Below are 15,785 nucleotides of genomic sequence, written 5' to 3' on the forward strand. Positions count from 1 at the left end.
CAATTGCTCTTGTTGAGCTAATATCTCCTTTCTCCGGGCAGATATTTCCATTTCTCTGTTTATTTCAGCTTGCTTTGATGCCAGTCGTGCTGCTGCCTCTGCTTTCCTTGCAGATACATGACTTCCTTGCTGACTATGGCTGTGCTGGCTATTTCTTCCAGCTCTAGACACAGTTGAGCCATAAATTGATTCTGCACCTTCTCTTTGGAGTAACTGAAGGAGTGATTCTTTTACAGCTCCTGCATCAAACTCTTTGTCAACATCTGCGTAACGCCTTTTCAGAAGTATCATCATCTCAGCAGAAACTGAAGTACAGCTATCCATCTTTCTTCTCATATCTTGAGATGGTGTAGTCAGTGCACGTAAAGCCACATAATCTTGCTGTAGGTCTAACTCACATTTTTCTACTGACTTGATCATTTCAGCTAATTCTGCTTTAGAACATTCTTCTTTAAGTTTGGACCTAGTGAGCTGAATTTCTGCCTTAAAGTTTAAATATGTTGACATAAACTTTCTTTCTTTGCTTGTTATCTCTGTCTGTTTAAACTCACGCATTTTTTCTGTTAGTTGCCTTTGACGGTCTGTCCGTCTCACCTCTGCGTCAGGTTTAGATGATGGCTGAGGCAGCCCTATTTTGTGTATTTCAAGGTCTCCATAAATTTCTCCTATGCGTGCTTCAACTTCTTCTCTTTCTGCATCTTCAAGTTCAGTTTCTAATTTCTTTTCTAACTGTGCCTTTTCAACTTCTAAGGCTATAAGTATTTGCTCAAGGATATGAGTTTCTTGTGTACTCTGCTCCATTACAATGTTTTGAACCAACAACTTAGAACAATAAAAGGAAACTTACCCAGAGTACACTACCTTAAATACCAAACAGCACAGTAATAAACTTTCAATAAATGAACAAATGTACAATATCTACACCATACAATTTTCTTTTTGGCCTTTTCTTAGATCTCTTTATGCAGTTCAAACGTTTCGCTGATGTAAGAACTCACAGTCTACTCTTCCACGTGGGCTGCCGTCTTGGAAGAATGGCGTGCAGGGCTCTGGCTGCTTGCTCCATAACAGGCCACGTTTTTCACTGTAACTGCTCCTGAAGGTTTTTCATGTTCGAAGTAGAATAAAGGGCCATGCTCCAACTGATGTTCAGCCAGTATTTTAATCTTCTTTTCACCAGCAAACACCGTGAAAAACTATGGTGAAATGATCAATGAAAAACACGGATATTACATCAGCAGAACAAAAATTACAACTCAAATAAAACATACACACAAAGTAAATGCACCAACATACCGTGTGCGCCTTTCTACTGAACATTCATGAGCAATTGTAGTCCATATCGTCTATATTTCCACCCTTTGCACAGGCTAGCATTCTCTTTCTGGCTCGAGCCTTCAGTCTCTGGTGACACGTGCGCTTAATTGAGCCTCACCCCAAAGCATGCGCACCACAAAGCGCCACACTCAGGCCCACCAGTAGGTGGCGACAACACAACATGAATCCAGATTAAACACCAAATTTTGAACATTGCAATCACATAATAATTACATTTCAATGCGACGGCTACACAGGTTACGCCTTTGATAGCTTACCACTGTATCACAGGACTAAGGTGAAAATGTGTGAATTCAAGGTAAATAAGGCTCTAAAGTGCAAAAATGAAACTGCTATACAATTGTCACAAATTAAAATTGTGGTTTATAAACTGAGAGAGGAAAGTGTTCATTAAGACAAGAAAATTTTGATATTTTTTATATTTTTTCTAGTCTTACTGACTGATCAAAGGGCTTTAATGTCACGGTCGGCGATGGCCAACCGTGGGGAAGTGAGGAATGAGGACCCAGGCGCGGAGCTCTGAATAACAACAGTGCATTTATTTACAGTGTGGTAAATATTGATGCACAATTAATCCCCGTGCTCCCCAAGACTCCCGTGTGTGTCTTCCAGTGGCGTCCGCGTTCGTTATCCCCGCTGTCGTGACTCTGCACACCCTGTGCGTGCTGTCCTTCCTCTCCACGCTCCTCCTGCAGGAAAACAATGGAAGCAGCCGTTAGACACTGACCCCTGCGGGCAAACACGATCTGTCCTTCCTGGACTAACACACACTGACTTGGGAGTCTAACTCAGTGATCCTGTGTCGGTGGGAGCTCCAAGACTCTCCTAAGTAGCTCCTCCGACAAGCCCTGATCAGCAGCAGGTGTGTGGCTTCGGGTGTGGCCAGTCCCCTAGCAGGGCCACACCCACCAGGCCTGAAGGCGCCTGTAAACAAGTGTTAAGACACACCTGCATCCATACACACACCCAAAAACACTCATATCTACAAGCATGGCAAGAGGGGCAGCAACACCAAAAATACATATAATATAACAAGTCCATAACTGCTCAGGGATCGGACCATGACACTTTAGGCTACAAGCTACATTTAACCTTGCATTGATACAGCACTTTATTCTTGTTGCTTCAGGCATTTTATGTACCTCATATTTGTGGTCATTTCAGAATCACCAAGTAGTCTAAGTTGATTGCTTTGGATTGAGGGAAGGAAAACACACACATACACATACAAACTCGACACAGAAAGGCCCCAGCACGGCTTTAAACCAAGAAGCTAATTGGTGAGAGGTGACAGTGCTAACTACTGTTTCACCATGCCACAATTCCCAAATAAACCTTCCATTCCCCATCATATGATGTAACTTTATGTCACTTGGTGCACAGCGGACCCTCGCACAATTATATACACAGAAAATACAACTCTCAGTGATCCCTGCTAAATTAGGCTAGATGGATGGTGTAAGACCAAAAAAAGGTCATTGGTGGAATCAGCCTTTAACCCTTTAACAAGAAATGTTAGGTATTAATGGATTACTGTAGGTTATTATTACCAGTACAATGAAAAAAATACTAGTTAAATTTAAAGAGACTGCAGAGATCTTGTTTAAGTGCAGCTCCATCTCATGAACCCATATTTTAATCACAATAGAAAACAGAAACTATATCACATGTTTACAGTGACACATTTGACTGTTTCCTGAAAAATATTCGCTTGTTATTTATTTGATGGTAGCGGCACTGCTCAGAAAAGAGGCAGTGTTTCTCAAGTAGAGATGAGCAGGGGATTCCCACTCTGCAAAAAACTGTGTCTACAAATTGTGAAATAATTTCAGAATATTTTTCCTCAAAAAAAACTTGAATAGCTCGCCTTTTATAGTATATAATAGCATTAAAAGATTGTAGGAACTTGGAGACATTTTTGTGCGCAAGGAATAAGGCTAGAACTCAATAGTGAATGCCTGTGATTTTTCTGAGCCTCGGGTGGCACAGCATTAAAATCAGCCATGATTCTGTCTGGAAATCAGTACATGGGCTCAGGAACACTTCTAGAAATCACTGTCTGTGAACACAGTTCAACGTGCCATCCACAAACGCAGGTTAAAGATCTATGCATGCAAAGAAAAAGTATGAAGCAGTGATCTTCTCACCAAAGCTCATTTAAAATGGAGTGTGAAACTGCTCTGTGGTCAGACAAATGAAAACTTGATTTTCTTTTTGGAAAGCATGGATGCTATATTCTCTGGACTAAAGAGGACAAGGACCATTTGGTTTATTGTTAGTGCTTAGTTCAAAATTTTTCTTCTCTGATGAAATAGTGTGTATATGTGTAAATAGAATTGGCAGTTTATACATCTGGAAAGACACCTTCAGTGCTGAAAACTATATCCAGGTTTTTGAGACAATTGAGACAATGTCCCTTTTCGAGAAAGCCTTGTATATTTCAGCAAGCGAACACTAGACAACATACTGCATCTACAACAGCATGGCTTTGTAGTAGAGGAGTCTGTGAGCTGAACCTTTCACCAACTCAAAACATTTAGCACGTCATGAAATACAAAATAAGACAAATAAGTCCCAGAACTGAGCAGCTAAAATCCTATATCAGACAAGAATGTGACAGGATTCCTCTCCCACAAGTCCAGCAGCTGTTTTCCTCAGTTCCCAGATGCTTACAGACTGTTGTTAAGAGAAGAGATTTTCACAGTTTTCTGTCTTCTTTTGGGAATTAAATATGGATTTATGAGATTTGCATCCCAACTTCTGTGGAATTAGAGGGTTGTAGGTCTGAAGACAAACACACCCCATCCTTCACATCTCGCCCCTCCAATTCTTTTGTAGTCTGTACTCCACAACACAAACACAAATAGATGCAGACACACATGTGAAAGAATGACACACACACACACTGCTGCATGCTCAAGCACAACCATGTGATCTCCCTAGCTCTATTATTAAAAGCCATGCTCGGTTGAAATTAAAAGAGTTTTCAGCTCATAACATTATTAAAAATCAATTCATCCTCTTTCATCTCCTCTGTCTATTCCTTTATCCTTTTCCCACCCTCCCTCTTGTCACTCTTCATCCATCCATCATTCTCTCAACCTTTGTCACCTGACTCCATTACATCAATTAATGCTTTCCTTTGATTACTTTGTCTATGCCCTGTTGACAACCTTTCAGTGGGTATCTTCTTTGTGCACCCTGCTCTCTGTCTGTCTCAGTCTGCCCGCTGTGTGTGCTCACTTTCGTCCTTTTTCTCTTTTCCCCTGCTGTGTGTATTATATCTGTTCACATCTATTACAAAACTTTCTGTCATTTCTAAGTGTGTGTGTGTGTGTGTTTCCAGGTTTGTGTGAAAGAGAAAAAAAAAGAATGAAATGACCTCTTCACAAGTGGCTTTATTTTCAGTGTCCACTCTGTGCATAGAGACTTAGCCAGCATGGCAGTTTATCGACTCAGTGTGTGTATGTGTTCTTATATATTTAGCCTGTACTCCAGGGTCTTGCTAAAGGACCCATCAACACTAACTGCTCACTGATCATTTAACACAAGATGACCTCCTGTGCCACCTCAATACAACACACACTCACGCAAACACGTTAAACAATGTCAAATATGTGAGAGTGGGAAGCTATTAATAGCAGCACGGTTACCACTCTCTGCACGACTTCTCTGGATGGAAAGTGCACAACGCCAAAAGACTTGAGACACTAGGGTTTGATTTTTACATCCACCATCAGTATTTGACTACCAAAAAATACAATCGTGTAAAAAAGAAAATACGTCTTCTTTCACTTTCACAGAACATATTAAATCTTATCCTTACCTGATCTTAAAATGTAGGAAAATTACAGCCTCAGTTGAACAACACATGACATATTGCACCCTGTTATTATTTAATAAACAAATAAATAAATAATAACCCAAAATGCAGAAGCAGTATGAGAAAAACCAAGTATGGCCTTACTGCTTCAAACTGAATTTATAAGTAAATAGCACTCAGGTGTTTCTAATCAAATGGACTTGAATGATAAAAGCACACGTTTTGGCTGGTTGCTGGAGCATTCAGGTGTGTGCTAACAGAATACCAAGAAAGAAAGACACCAGCAATGATCTTAGAGAAGCAATTGTTGGTGCCCATCAATCTGGGAAAGGCTATAAGGCTGTTTCCAAACAATTTAAAGTCCATCATTCTACAGTGAGGAAAATTATTCACAAGTGGAAACCACTGAGTTTTTCCTGGAGTGGACTTCTCAGCAAATTCACCCCAAGGTCAAACAATGCAATAGTCAGAGAAATTGCAAAAAACCCAAGAGGTACATCTTAGAGTCTACAGGCTGCAGTGTGCATATTAAATCTTAAAGTTCATGACAGAACAATTAGACAAAAACCGAACAAGTTGTTTGGAAATTTGCCAGAAGAAAGCTTCTTCGCTCTGAAAAGTACACGGCAGCATAGGATAAGTTTGCATTGTTGCATTTGAACAAATTACAACACTTCTGGGGCAGACGATACCAAAATGAAGATCCATGTCAATAATGCACAGTACCACGTATGATGAAAACCAAACACATTTGGTTTTTATATCAGCACAATCACCTCATACCAACTATGAAGCACGGTGGTGGAGGGGTGATGATTTGGACTTGATTTGTAATCACAGGACTGACCACCTTGCAGCCATGAACATGAACTGCTCTGTTTACCAAAATATGATATGCTCAAATGTGACACCAATGTGTATAACAGCTTGTGTTAAATTGCACTGTGCAGCAGGAAAATGATTATACTGAATGAGCATACCAGCAAACTTCCAACATTAAAATGTGATCCAGGCTAGCAAGTCTTCCAGCCAGCCTTTCTGCTGATATGACTGATAGTTTTTGGTTTGTTTTTTAACTAGAAATACATTATTAAAGTCAACCTATGTCCTCAGGCTTCCTGTGAGCACTTTTCAGGACCAATCTATCCAATTTTTCTCCTTTGTCTTAACTTCAATGCCCACTAGAGGGCTTTTTAACACTGTAATGTTAACAACATATGTTGTTTGGGGTCATTCGGTGAAATAACAGATGCTGTCTCAGACTAACATGTGATCAGTGATTACCTAATAATACTGATGGATTATAATAAGCTGCTTGCACAAAAAAAAACTTTCTGTTTTGAATAGGAGGCAACCTTCATTATCTTGTTTTTTTATGTTTATTGTGTGTTTATATGCATCAAATTTACAAAGATCAATCATTTATCTGCATTGCAATAAAATGAGTCACATTAGGCAAATAAAAACTTAATTCTAGTACTTTATAAATGTTTCAGAGATAAAATAGATGCTTGTAAATTCAGGCCTTTTTTCTGGCCTGTTTTCCTTCTTGTTCGGTCTTTTTACCAGTCATTCACAGTTCACCTCCCTCCATCTCTCGTGACTCTGTCTCGCCAGTATAATAACCAATTAACTCCAGCTCTTGGTTGCTTAAATTTTTTATTTATTTCTTCATTAATTAATTTCCTGTTTGAAGTGTACTGCGCAGTGATTGGCAGCTTGCGCTAATTGCACCTCACACTTTGTGAGTGTGCAGGATATGCTTCCACACACTCAATCACGCGCGCACACACATTTTCTCTTCCATCCATGCAGGGTCATGCATATCCTTGTGTACACAATTGTATGCAAATCAAACACACATCAAGTGTTGAATACTTGCAAGTTGTGCACACACATTGTGAAAAACACAACCATTCCCGCTTACACTCAGAAACTCACACACACGGATCAGTGTTGTGATTTTAATTAGATTTAGCCTATCAGCCTCCAACTCAGAAAGGCAAAAGGCAGATTACTGCTGCCCTCTATTATTGCCTTACAACACTTTATCTGAGATTATTGTGGAGGTAGACACTTCAAGGTCACTAGCGCCAGCAGGGAGAGGCGATATGAGAATGGACAGTTTCTGGCAGTTTTTCTTCAAAGGAGAAAACACAGCAGATCACACTTATGTTAGTCTGTAGATTTTAACACCTATGAATATTTTTTAACTTACCCGATATTTTTTTAAACAGCTCCCCAATCAGCTTAGTATTTTTTTAGTGTCTACCTGACTGATTACAGGCTGATTACAGCCGGGACTCTGCATCACGCTTGATTTTCAAGAGATTGGACAAAACCCAGTACATTTCCAGTCACAAAAACGCACACCTGAGGACAGAACACATGGGAGCATTATCCTCATAACATCCTGATCTCGACGAGAACACATAGGTCCTCGGGCATCTGTAATTCATCCCATAATTTGCATTTAACAAGCAAAATTGAAAGAAATATGTTCAGTTCGCTGACCACATCTGCCCTTCCAGGTTGAGACATCCACGTGGCAGAACAGCAGTGCAGCTCGGACAGAAGCTAATTCATCCATGATGCTCACGCTGACTGATTACACAACTCACGCTAATTTCATGCTAATTAAAGTTCTGATGGTAGAGAGGGGAAACAATGGCTACCTGGAAGAGAGACAAATGCATACAAATGTGTAAAATGCAGTATTTGGTTTGTACAGGGCCACAGCTACCACTGAGGACAGCATTTATTTTTTCTTGTCTTTTATAATATTTCCGGGAATGTGGCCTAGAAACAAATAAAACATTTTCTGGGCCACTTTCCCAGAAATAATGATTAATTGATTTTTTGGCATTATTGTTATATGCTGACATACTTTACAATACGCGTACCTACAGTGGCTCTGTAAGGAGGGGTGTGTGTGCAGGCATGTGTGTGTGTTTATCTGTTTTGTGTATTGTGAGCATTGCAAAGGCTTTCCCTAAGTAGCTGTACTGAGCTCGCCGGGAGAAAAACGCTGAGTCTTTGATGCTAATATGAAGTGCCATATCTTCCCTCGCAGAGTGTGTGTTTGTTGCATGTGTGTCGGTGTATACAGTATGTGCGCACTGGGGACTTATGCAATTACAGTTCCTTTTTGCATTAACTGAAATGCTGACAGACATACAGCCCTGAGCTGACAGAAGCAATCACTTTGCCGCCGTGTGTGTGTGTAAGTGCGTGAGTGATACGCACTAATTCTAGGTTTAATGTTTTCTGGCTGTGAGTGCTGTGTTGTAGAGAGAGGCCGGAGACACACACGTGTGCGCTCACATAAACATTCACGATGTCTAAGAATAGGAGGTTCACATGGCTCAGAAGGCCATTTAATGTAAAAGGATTTTCATAAGTTGAGCTCTGAAGGCAGAGCTGATCTGTACAGAAGGTCCTCTTTTACTCCTCCAGCCTCAGAGCTGAGAGATGGTCGTCTCTCACTGAGACATTAATCGGCTCATTAATTTTCTTTATTCCTAAGTGCTAGAACTAAAGTTTCCCCTCCCTTTTCCACTAACGGAGCTGTTATTGCTGCTGAAGCAATCACTGCTTACTGAAAATATTACTGCAGCACTGCCGTCTTTGAGCATCACTAATACAAGTTATATGTTGCTACTAGCCTCACTTGATATTTTGTTACCGCTACCACTTATAAAACTGTTATCAGCCTACTTAATCATAATATTGCTTTTTCCAACCGTCTTCATATCGGAGAGAAGTGATTGTAGCATTATTTATCCAGTCAGTGTTATATTAGACGTTTTATTGCACCTGATTGATGTCTCACTTTCTATCTCTCTCACAGCCATCGGGGTCCAGATGACTCTGGAGGTGATTGAATCCAAATTTTGGGGCATTGCAGCGCAGGTAGGTCCACAGAGTGTCTGTTAGAGCAAGATCTCTCCATAAAACTTTTTATAGTCTTTGTAAAAGTGCTGAAAGATGAAGTTACTGAGATTTACTAAAAAAAAATAGAATGTTAGAATAGAGAACAAGACAGTTTTGGACGCACTCTTAAATAAAACTAACTTGTAGCTACATCGCTGACTGTTATTAACTTTATTCTTTCACAGCTCTATTATTCAGTGAAAAACTGTGCTATGAGTTCTTATATAAGTGTGTAGTGTTTGAAAATTAAGCCCTGTAATTACTGTAGTATTGGTTCTTTTTTTTTTCCTTATTAGATTTATTATTTCTCTTTGTTTTTTTTCCCCCAGTAAAAGACTGAAGATGCTTTTAGAAAAAACAGCACATACTTCAGCTTGTAAATAATAACTCCATTCCTCTCCTCCAAACAATATCCCCTACTTTATTTCCTTTGGGTTGAACACTGTGAATATCTTTGCATGCACATTTTTCCATTTCTGGTGCAATCCAAAAGAAGATTTGTATTTTGTCAGATTTCAATTTCAATTTTAGCTGAGCGCTGTCGTGAAAGCTTTGTTTTACAATGAGATGAAAAGAGCGCAGCAATTTCTGAGTATTTTTTACCTATCAGGACTTTGCATCCTAAGCTGCTTTTCCAGTTTGAGAAATGCAGTGAGTGAATATAAACCTGATCAATATTCTGCATGAAACGTGGTTGGTAATGAATACACTGTCTGTTCCAGGAGTTTAACCTGTGATTATAGGTTCATTTTCTGCTCCATTAGTTGGTAATTACAGCATTCAAACTTTGTTTCATCCAAAGCTTAATGTAATGTGTTCTGTATCACTGTTACCAATATTAAAGGAGCGCTAACCCTGCCTAAAACATAGGAGTGGAAGAATAAATGCCATCATTAGAGTTGTTTTCATTGCATATCTTGTGTGCTAAAGAGAGATTTTTAGAATCAGCACTGGATTGAGTGACGCAGGGACATCCAAGTGTGTTATTTCCTGGGCTAAATCTGGTCAGCTATTCATTGCCTTTATAAAGCATCCCTTTATGTCCAAATTTGTTTGAAAAGTGAAAGGTCATCTTTTTCAGGCTGTTACAAAGACTTGAATTCATTCATCCACTTTCTTAACCGCTTATCCAACTTAAGGTCGCTGAGGGGCTGGAGCCCGAATGACACTGGGCAAAGCTCCAGTTGGGTGCCAGTCTGGGAGTCATGGGGCTGACATAGACACCAACACAACCAACATTTAACAGTCACCTGCAAACTACACTATTATCCAATACTGAAAATGCATCTTATTTTGTACCTCACATACCTGTGGTTGTTGCCACCTGGAGCATTTATTTATTTCATTTGCCAGAGGGAGACATTATCAGAACAGCTGATTGATATAGGTCGATTGTTTCAAACTGTCAGCGCTTTGCCAGAACTGTGTCCTATAGATTTTCACTGAGTCCTGTCCACAAACGCTTAGCACCTACGATTGTTAGCAAACAAACAGAGCTCTGCTAACATCAGAGATAACCTTTCTTTGTAGTTTCTGCTTGTTTTCTGCATCTTACAGTTCAGATGTTCCACATAGGTTTATCTGACAGACTTGTTTATAATAAAACAGCCCTTCTCTGGATAAATCCCGAGCCCCACCTGAGCTGATTTTTCTAGAGACTATGTGCCCCCAACTTCCAAAACAAACACTTTCCCCAGCAATTTCTAGAAGAAAAGTTCACTCTTACATCTTATGTTCACTCTGATTCTCCTTCAGCAGTATGCTGCTGCCATGCTGTTTCCAGGGACAACCAAGTGTATAGAACTTAAGCTTGTACTGTGTTATTTTGGTTAGTCAATTGCTTGCTTCCTCGTCACATTATGTTGAGCATTACTGATATGAATGTTATGGCCTAGCAGGGCCTCCTCCTGAAGTTGCCTGTGTGGGTGTGTCCTACCATCTCTCCTGCCTTAGGTGCCACCTTTTTCTTTTGTACAGCCCACCCTGTAGTTCTGCTGCATGGTTAGTATCCTTTTGAGTTCTTCCACACCTTCAGAAAAATATTTTATTTAGGGAAAACTTTTTTTTTTAATTTGGCCTAACACTTCCTGCAGCAGGTGTTTGATATCTTGGCCCTTGGCCTCGTCGTGTCCCACGGCTGTAAATGACAGCAGTTAAAAAAGCATTAAGGCATCTGGCTAGCCATTAAGTGATGGATAGCTTCCATCGCCGAATACAGCAGGACCCAGGTTTTTGAGTGTGTATGTGTGCACGTGTTTCTGTGTCTGTGGTGTCGTGATGGTGGGATTTTGAAGAAAAGATTGAAGAAAATATTATTCTATATCTGTATATGTGCTTATTAATGGTAATGTGTGTGTGCTGGGCAGACACCATATGCATGGCCATCTGTGTGCAAGTGCGTTGTTATGTCCATATCCATCAGCTATGAACTCATTAGCATTATGTGCAGCAGAGTTGTTATCCACTAGATTTATGATGCATTTACACAAAGTCATTCCTGTTTACTGTGTGAATACTTGATACTGTCATTCCTAAATCTGTATTTTTTCTTTTTTCCTCCTTACTTTTCCACACTTCATTTCTTATCAGCAGTGCCCCTTTTCTTACATCCATTCCTTTCTTATCTCCCATGCTGTCTCCTTTCCTCTAACCTCTCTTTTCCCCCATAAGTAGTTTACATAATCATCTTGTCTTGCTGCCATGTACTAGATCTTTATTTTAGAGAGTTTGTGTCTGTGCGTCTGTGTGTGTGTGTACTTACACTATAGGCTTGTTTTTTCTGTGTATGTTTATGCATGTCCATCCATGCAAACGTGCATGAAATCTTCTCTATAGTCTATTTTAAGTACTCTCCCTGAGGGGTGGAGATACTGTACCTGCTGTAAATCCTAAATGAAAGACTTAGTCTCAGCAGGAAAGATAATCAGTCACATGGCAGCTATAACCTATTTATCTATCTAAAAATACTGCTACCAATGGGTTGTCATATTTATCCTCTGTGTTGGGGCACAGACAGTCAGTGTTAAGAGAAACTATATTGCTTTCCCTCTCATTTGTACACTTCTTCACCATTAGCTTACTCCGAGAGACATACAGTATATGAAGTAAAGGCAACTAATAATTGGATTGCCTTAATTACTGATTAAAATTTGCTTTAGCTTTGTGTTTTTGAGAAATGATTAAGGCAAGAAACTGTGCACAATTATCATGTCAATAGAAGCCACATGAGTGAGGGTCACCCTTTTGTGGCTTACAGTGGGAGCTTGTCTATCTTAAAACCTGATGTATTAGTAAATGAGTTTCATAGTTAGGGAAAAAATAAAGCAAGAGCTAAGATCCCTTTGAAGTCTGTCAGGATCATAATAGGAAGCTCCTTTTACAAAACTCTACTGTGCTCATAACATCCATGGAATTTAAAAGTCATGTGTGTGTTAGATACAGTGAAAAATGCAAATACAGGAAACAGAAAGTGTAAAAATGAAGGATTAAATATGACTAGTAATATATGTCTCATTGCTTTGCTCCGCTGACAGATTATAATATCTACAATGATTAAATCTGAAAAACAGACTTTCATAAAAATACATGATATTAAAAAATACAATGCAAACCCTATAATATAAGGCTCCATGTGTCTCTCACAGCCGACTGCTGCTATATTTTGTCTGACAGCAATTCATGATTAGTGAGGGGTTCTGAGGCGACAGTAATGGGAATCAAAAGATGATAGATTTTGTGCTATTCACACCTTGGCATCCTATTTATCTCATAGAGAACACTCCTGTGTTTCTCTTCCTCTGTTTTTAACTATGTACTTACATTCTATTTCTGTGTTTGTGATCACACTACTCAATAACCGTGAAATTATATGCAGGGGTGCAAATAAGTGGTCCGCAGGTGCGCATTCGCTGTCAAAATAAAAGACGTGCACCAGATAAGAAGTTGCAACGCGCGTTTGGGTACATAAGATTTTCTTGAGGAGGACAGACATTTGTTTAGAACTCTTAAAGATGTCGAAGAAGCAAGCTCCTTTAAGCAATTACTTATATTCTGGTGCAGAATAAGCCGTGAAAATCCTACTCTAGCAGACAAAAACTATGCCTTTTATATGTACGCAAACGCGCGTTGCAACTTCTTATCTGGTGCATGTCTTTTATTTTGACAGCGAATAAGCACCTGTGGACCACTTATGTGGACCCCGATTATAAAAAATGAAATTAATGTAATAAAACAGGACAACATTTTACTGAGAAAAAAAACGAGAATATATTTTAAGTGAATCTGAAAAAACATCATCGTTTAAGATATGGACATTAAAAAAGGACGTTTTTAAAAGGAGATCTGAAAGAGGATACAGAGTTAGCATTCCTCAGATCTTCAGGTTCCACAGCTGAGGGGGCGGGAAGTAAAGTCCCGGTCACTCTTGGTGACGCACCACAAATTAGGAACCATTACTGTAGTCCTGCCAGAATATCTCAAGCAGCAGGTGTGCACAGGAGTTATCACATAAGAGACATGGACAGGAGCTACAGCATTTAAGGCTTTAAAAACAAGTAGTAAAATCTCAAAAGCAATTCTAAAACTCACTGGTAGCCAGTGAAGGGCAGTTGGGGTAATGTGGTCACTTCTCTTAGTACCTCAAAAGTCTGGTAGCAGCATTTTAAATCAACTGCAGTCTTCTGATGTTTTGAATGCTGAGATCTGAGTAAAGTGAACTGCAGCAGTCTAGTCTGATAGCGATAAAAGCATGGATGACCTTTTCTGCAGCCTGCAGAAGAAAGAAATTATCTTGTCTTGGCTTGCTGTCTCATTCCAGAAATACACCACTTTTCATAATCTTAGTAAAACACACACACACACACACACACACACACACACACACACACACACACGTTTTGAGCATTATTAGATAAGATACCCAGACTAGACCAGAGACTAATGATGCTGCTTTTGCTGTGGCGACTGTGGGCAGTTCTACTAATTACCTCTGATTTGGAGTCAGCTACAGAAAATTTATGGAAATCCACTTTTTTTTCTTTCTTATTTGGCGTAGGACAGGAAACAGGAAGCACTAGTGATAAACATAGATGCTCTCAGGGAACTCTCAGGTTAGGTGCCCTTTTCCATTTAGAAATGGATGTGTTGATTTATCAAGGCACACATTCAACAAAGTGCTGGAAACATTCCTAAGAGATTTTAGTCGGCATTGATATTATATAACATCACATAATTACTGCAGGTTTGTCACATGAACATCTATAATAAGAGTCTTTTCCCACTACATCCCAAAGCTGCTCTACTGGACTGAGGTTCAGTCACTGTGGAGACCACCTGAGTACAGTGAAATCATTGCCATGTTCAAGAAAACAGTTTGAAATGATTTGACATTTGGGACATCTTAATAGCTGCTTTCAGCCATTAGAACATGGGCACATTGTAGTCATAAAGACAAGGCAAAAGATGATGGTACAAAGGGGTGTATATACCCCTAGTGTACGACCATTCCAACACTACCCAGCTGAACCATTGATACATGTCAGGATGGACCCATTGTTTCATGTTGTTTTCATCAAAATCCGACCCTACCATCTGAATGTCGCAGCAGAAATTGAGATGAAGCAATGTTCTTGTTCTTAGGTAAAAGGAGTGGCACCCAGTGTGGTTTTCTGCTGCTGTGGCCTAGTTGGCCACAGCAGCGGTTATTGGAGGTACTATTGCCTTCCTATCGACTTAAAGCATTGTGACCATTCTCCTCTGACCTCTAACATCAGCAAGTCCTTTTCATCCAGAGAGATGCCACTCCCTGAACAGTTTCACTTTTTGTGCCACTCTCTTTAAGCCCTTGTCATAAACCAGCTGTGTGCAGGCAGGAATAGGACCCAAACGCAAACTCACGGAGATGAAAACGTAGACTCAAAAGAACACAGCTTTATTGCTGGATGAAAACCAATACAAAACTAAACTGGGAAAATTCTAATAAAAATACACTTGGGGAAACACGGAGAGGTACACGCAGCTATGAGGGAGCACACGACACAGAACCGAGGGAGACACTAACATAAATACACAGAAGGATAACGAGAAATGAGAACACACGGGGAACACAGCTGACACGAATAACCATAGCAAGACAGGAAAGGCAAGACTGAACGGAATGAACATGGAAACACGAGACCTGCACAATAAGACAGGAAACAGAGGAACATGATGCAGGAGTGGAGGAGAGGCAGACGAGAGGGAGCGAGGGAACACGAGGGAGAGAGAGACATGACTGGCTGGGGAAACATGATGGAATAAAACAAGGAGGGGAAAGAAGGCACAAGAACTCATACAAACACAGACACACAGAGGGCAACGACACAAGGGGAAATTACTAAATAATCAAGGAACTAAACAGGGACCATAAGAAACTCAAAACAGGATAACCAGGCACTCTGGAAATAAACTTAAGACTAGTAAAGAGAACGTATACATCGATCATAATAGAAAATGACAAAAAACACAGGAAAACTGGAAACACTGGGTCAAATGACCCAGGACCATGACAGCCCTAGAGTTGGTTGTGTGGGGAAATCAGAGTACATCAGAATTTTCTGAACTACTCAGACCAGCCTGTTTGGCACCATCCACCATGCCACATGCAAAGTCATTTAAATTGCTTTTCTTCACTATTCTGATGCTCATTTTAAAC

The 15,785-nt window shown here is 40.0% G+C and overlaps 1 protein-coding gene across 4 annotated transcripts in view; it reads left to right on the forward strand.

The window, feature by feature from the left end:
• cacna2d4a (calcium channel, voltage-dependent, alpha 2/delta subunit 4a) overlaps positions 1–15,785 on the forward strand; it is a 106,723-nt gene that overhangs the window by 80,842 nt on the left and 10,096 nt on the right. For all 4 annotated transcript variants that reach the window (XM_085251619.1, XM_085251620.1, XM_085251622.1 and 1 more), the window contains one exon: positions 9,012–9,073. In XM_085251619.1, the coding sequence (XP_085107745.1) occupies positions 9,012–9,073 (62 nt within the window). The remainder of the gene's footprint in view (positions 1–9,011; positions 9,074–15,785) is intronic.

Source organism: Mchenga conophoros, linkage group LG17 (assembly GCF_057382185.1).
Source record: "Mchenga conophoros isolate Kocher_MC1m ecotype Shallow Benthic linkage group LG17, M_conophoros_male_GT1.1, whole genome shotgun sequence".
Classification (NCBI taxonomy): domain Eukaryota; kingdom Metazoa; phylum Chordata; class Actinopteri; order Cichliformes; family Cichlidae; genus Mchenga; species Mchenga conophoros.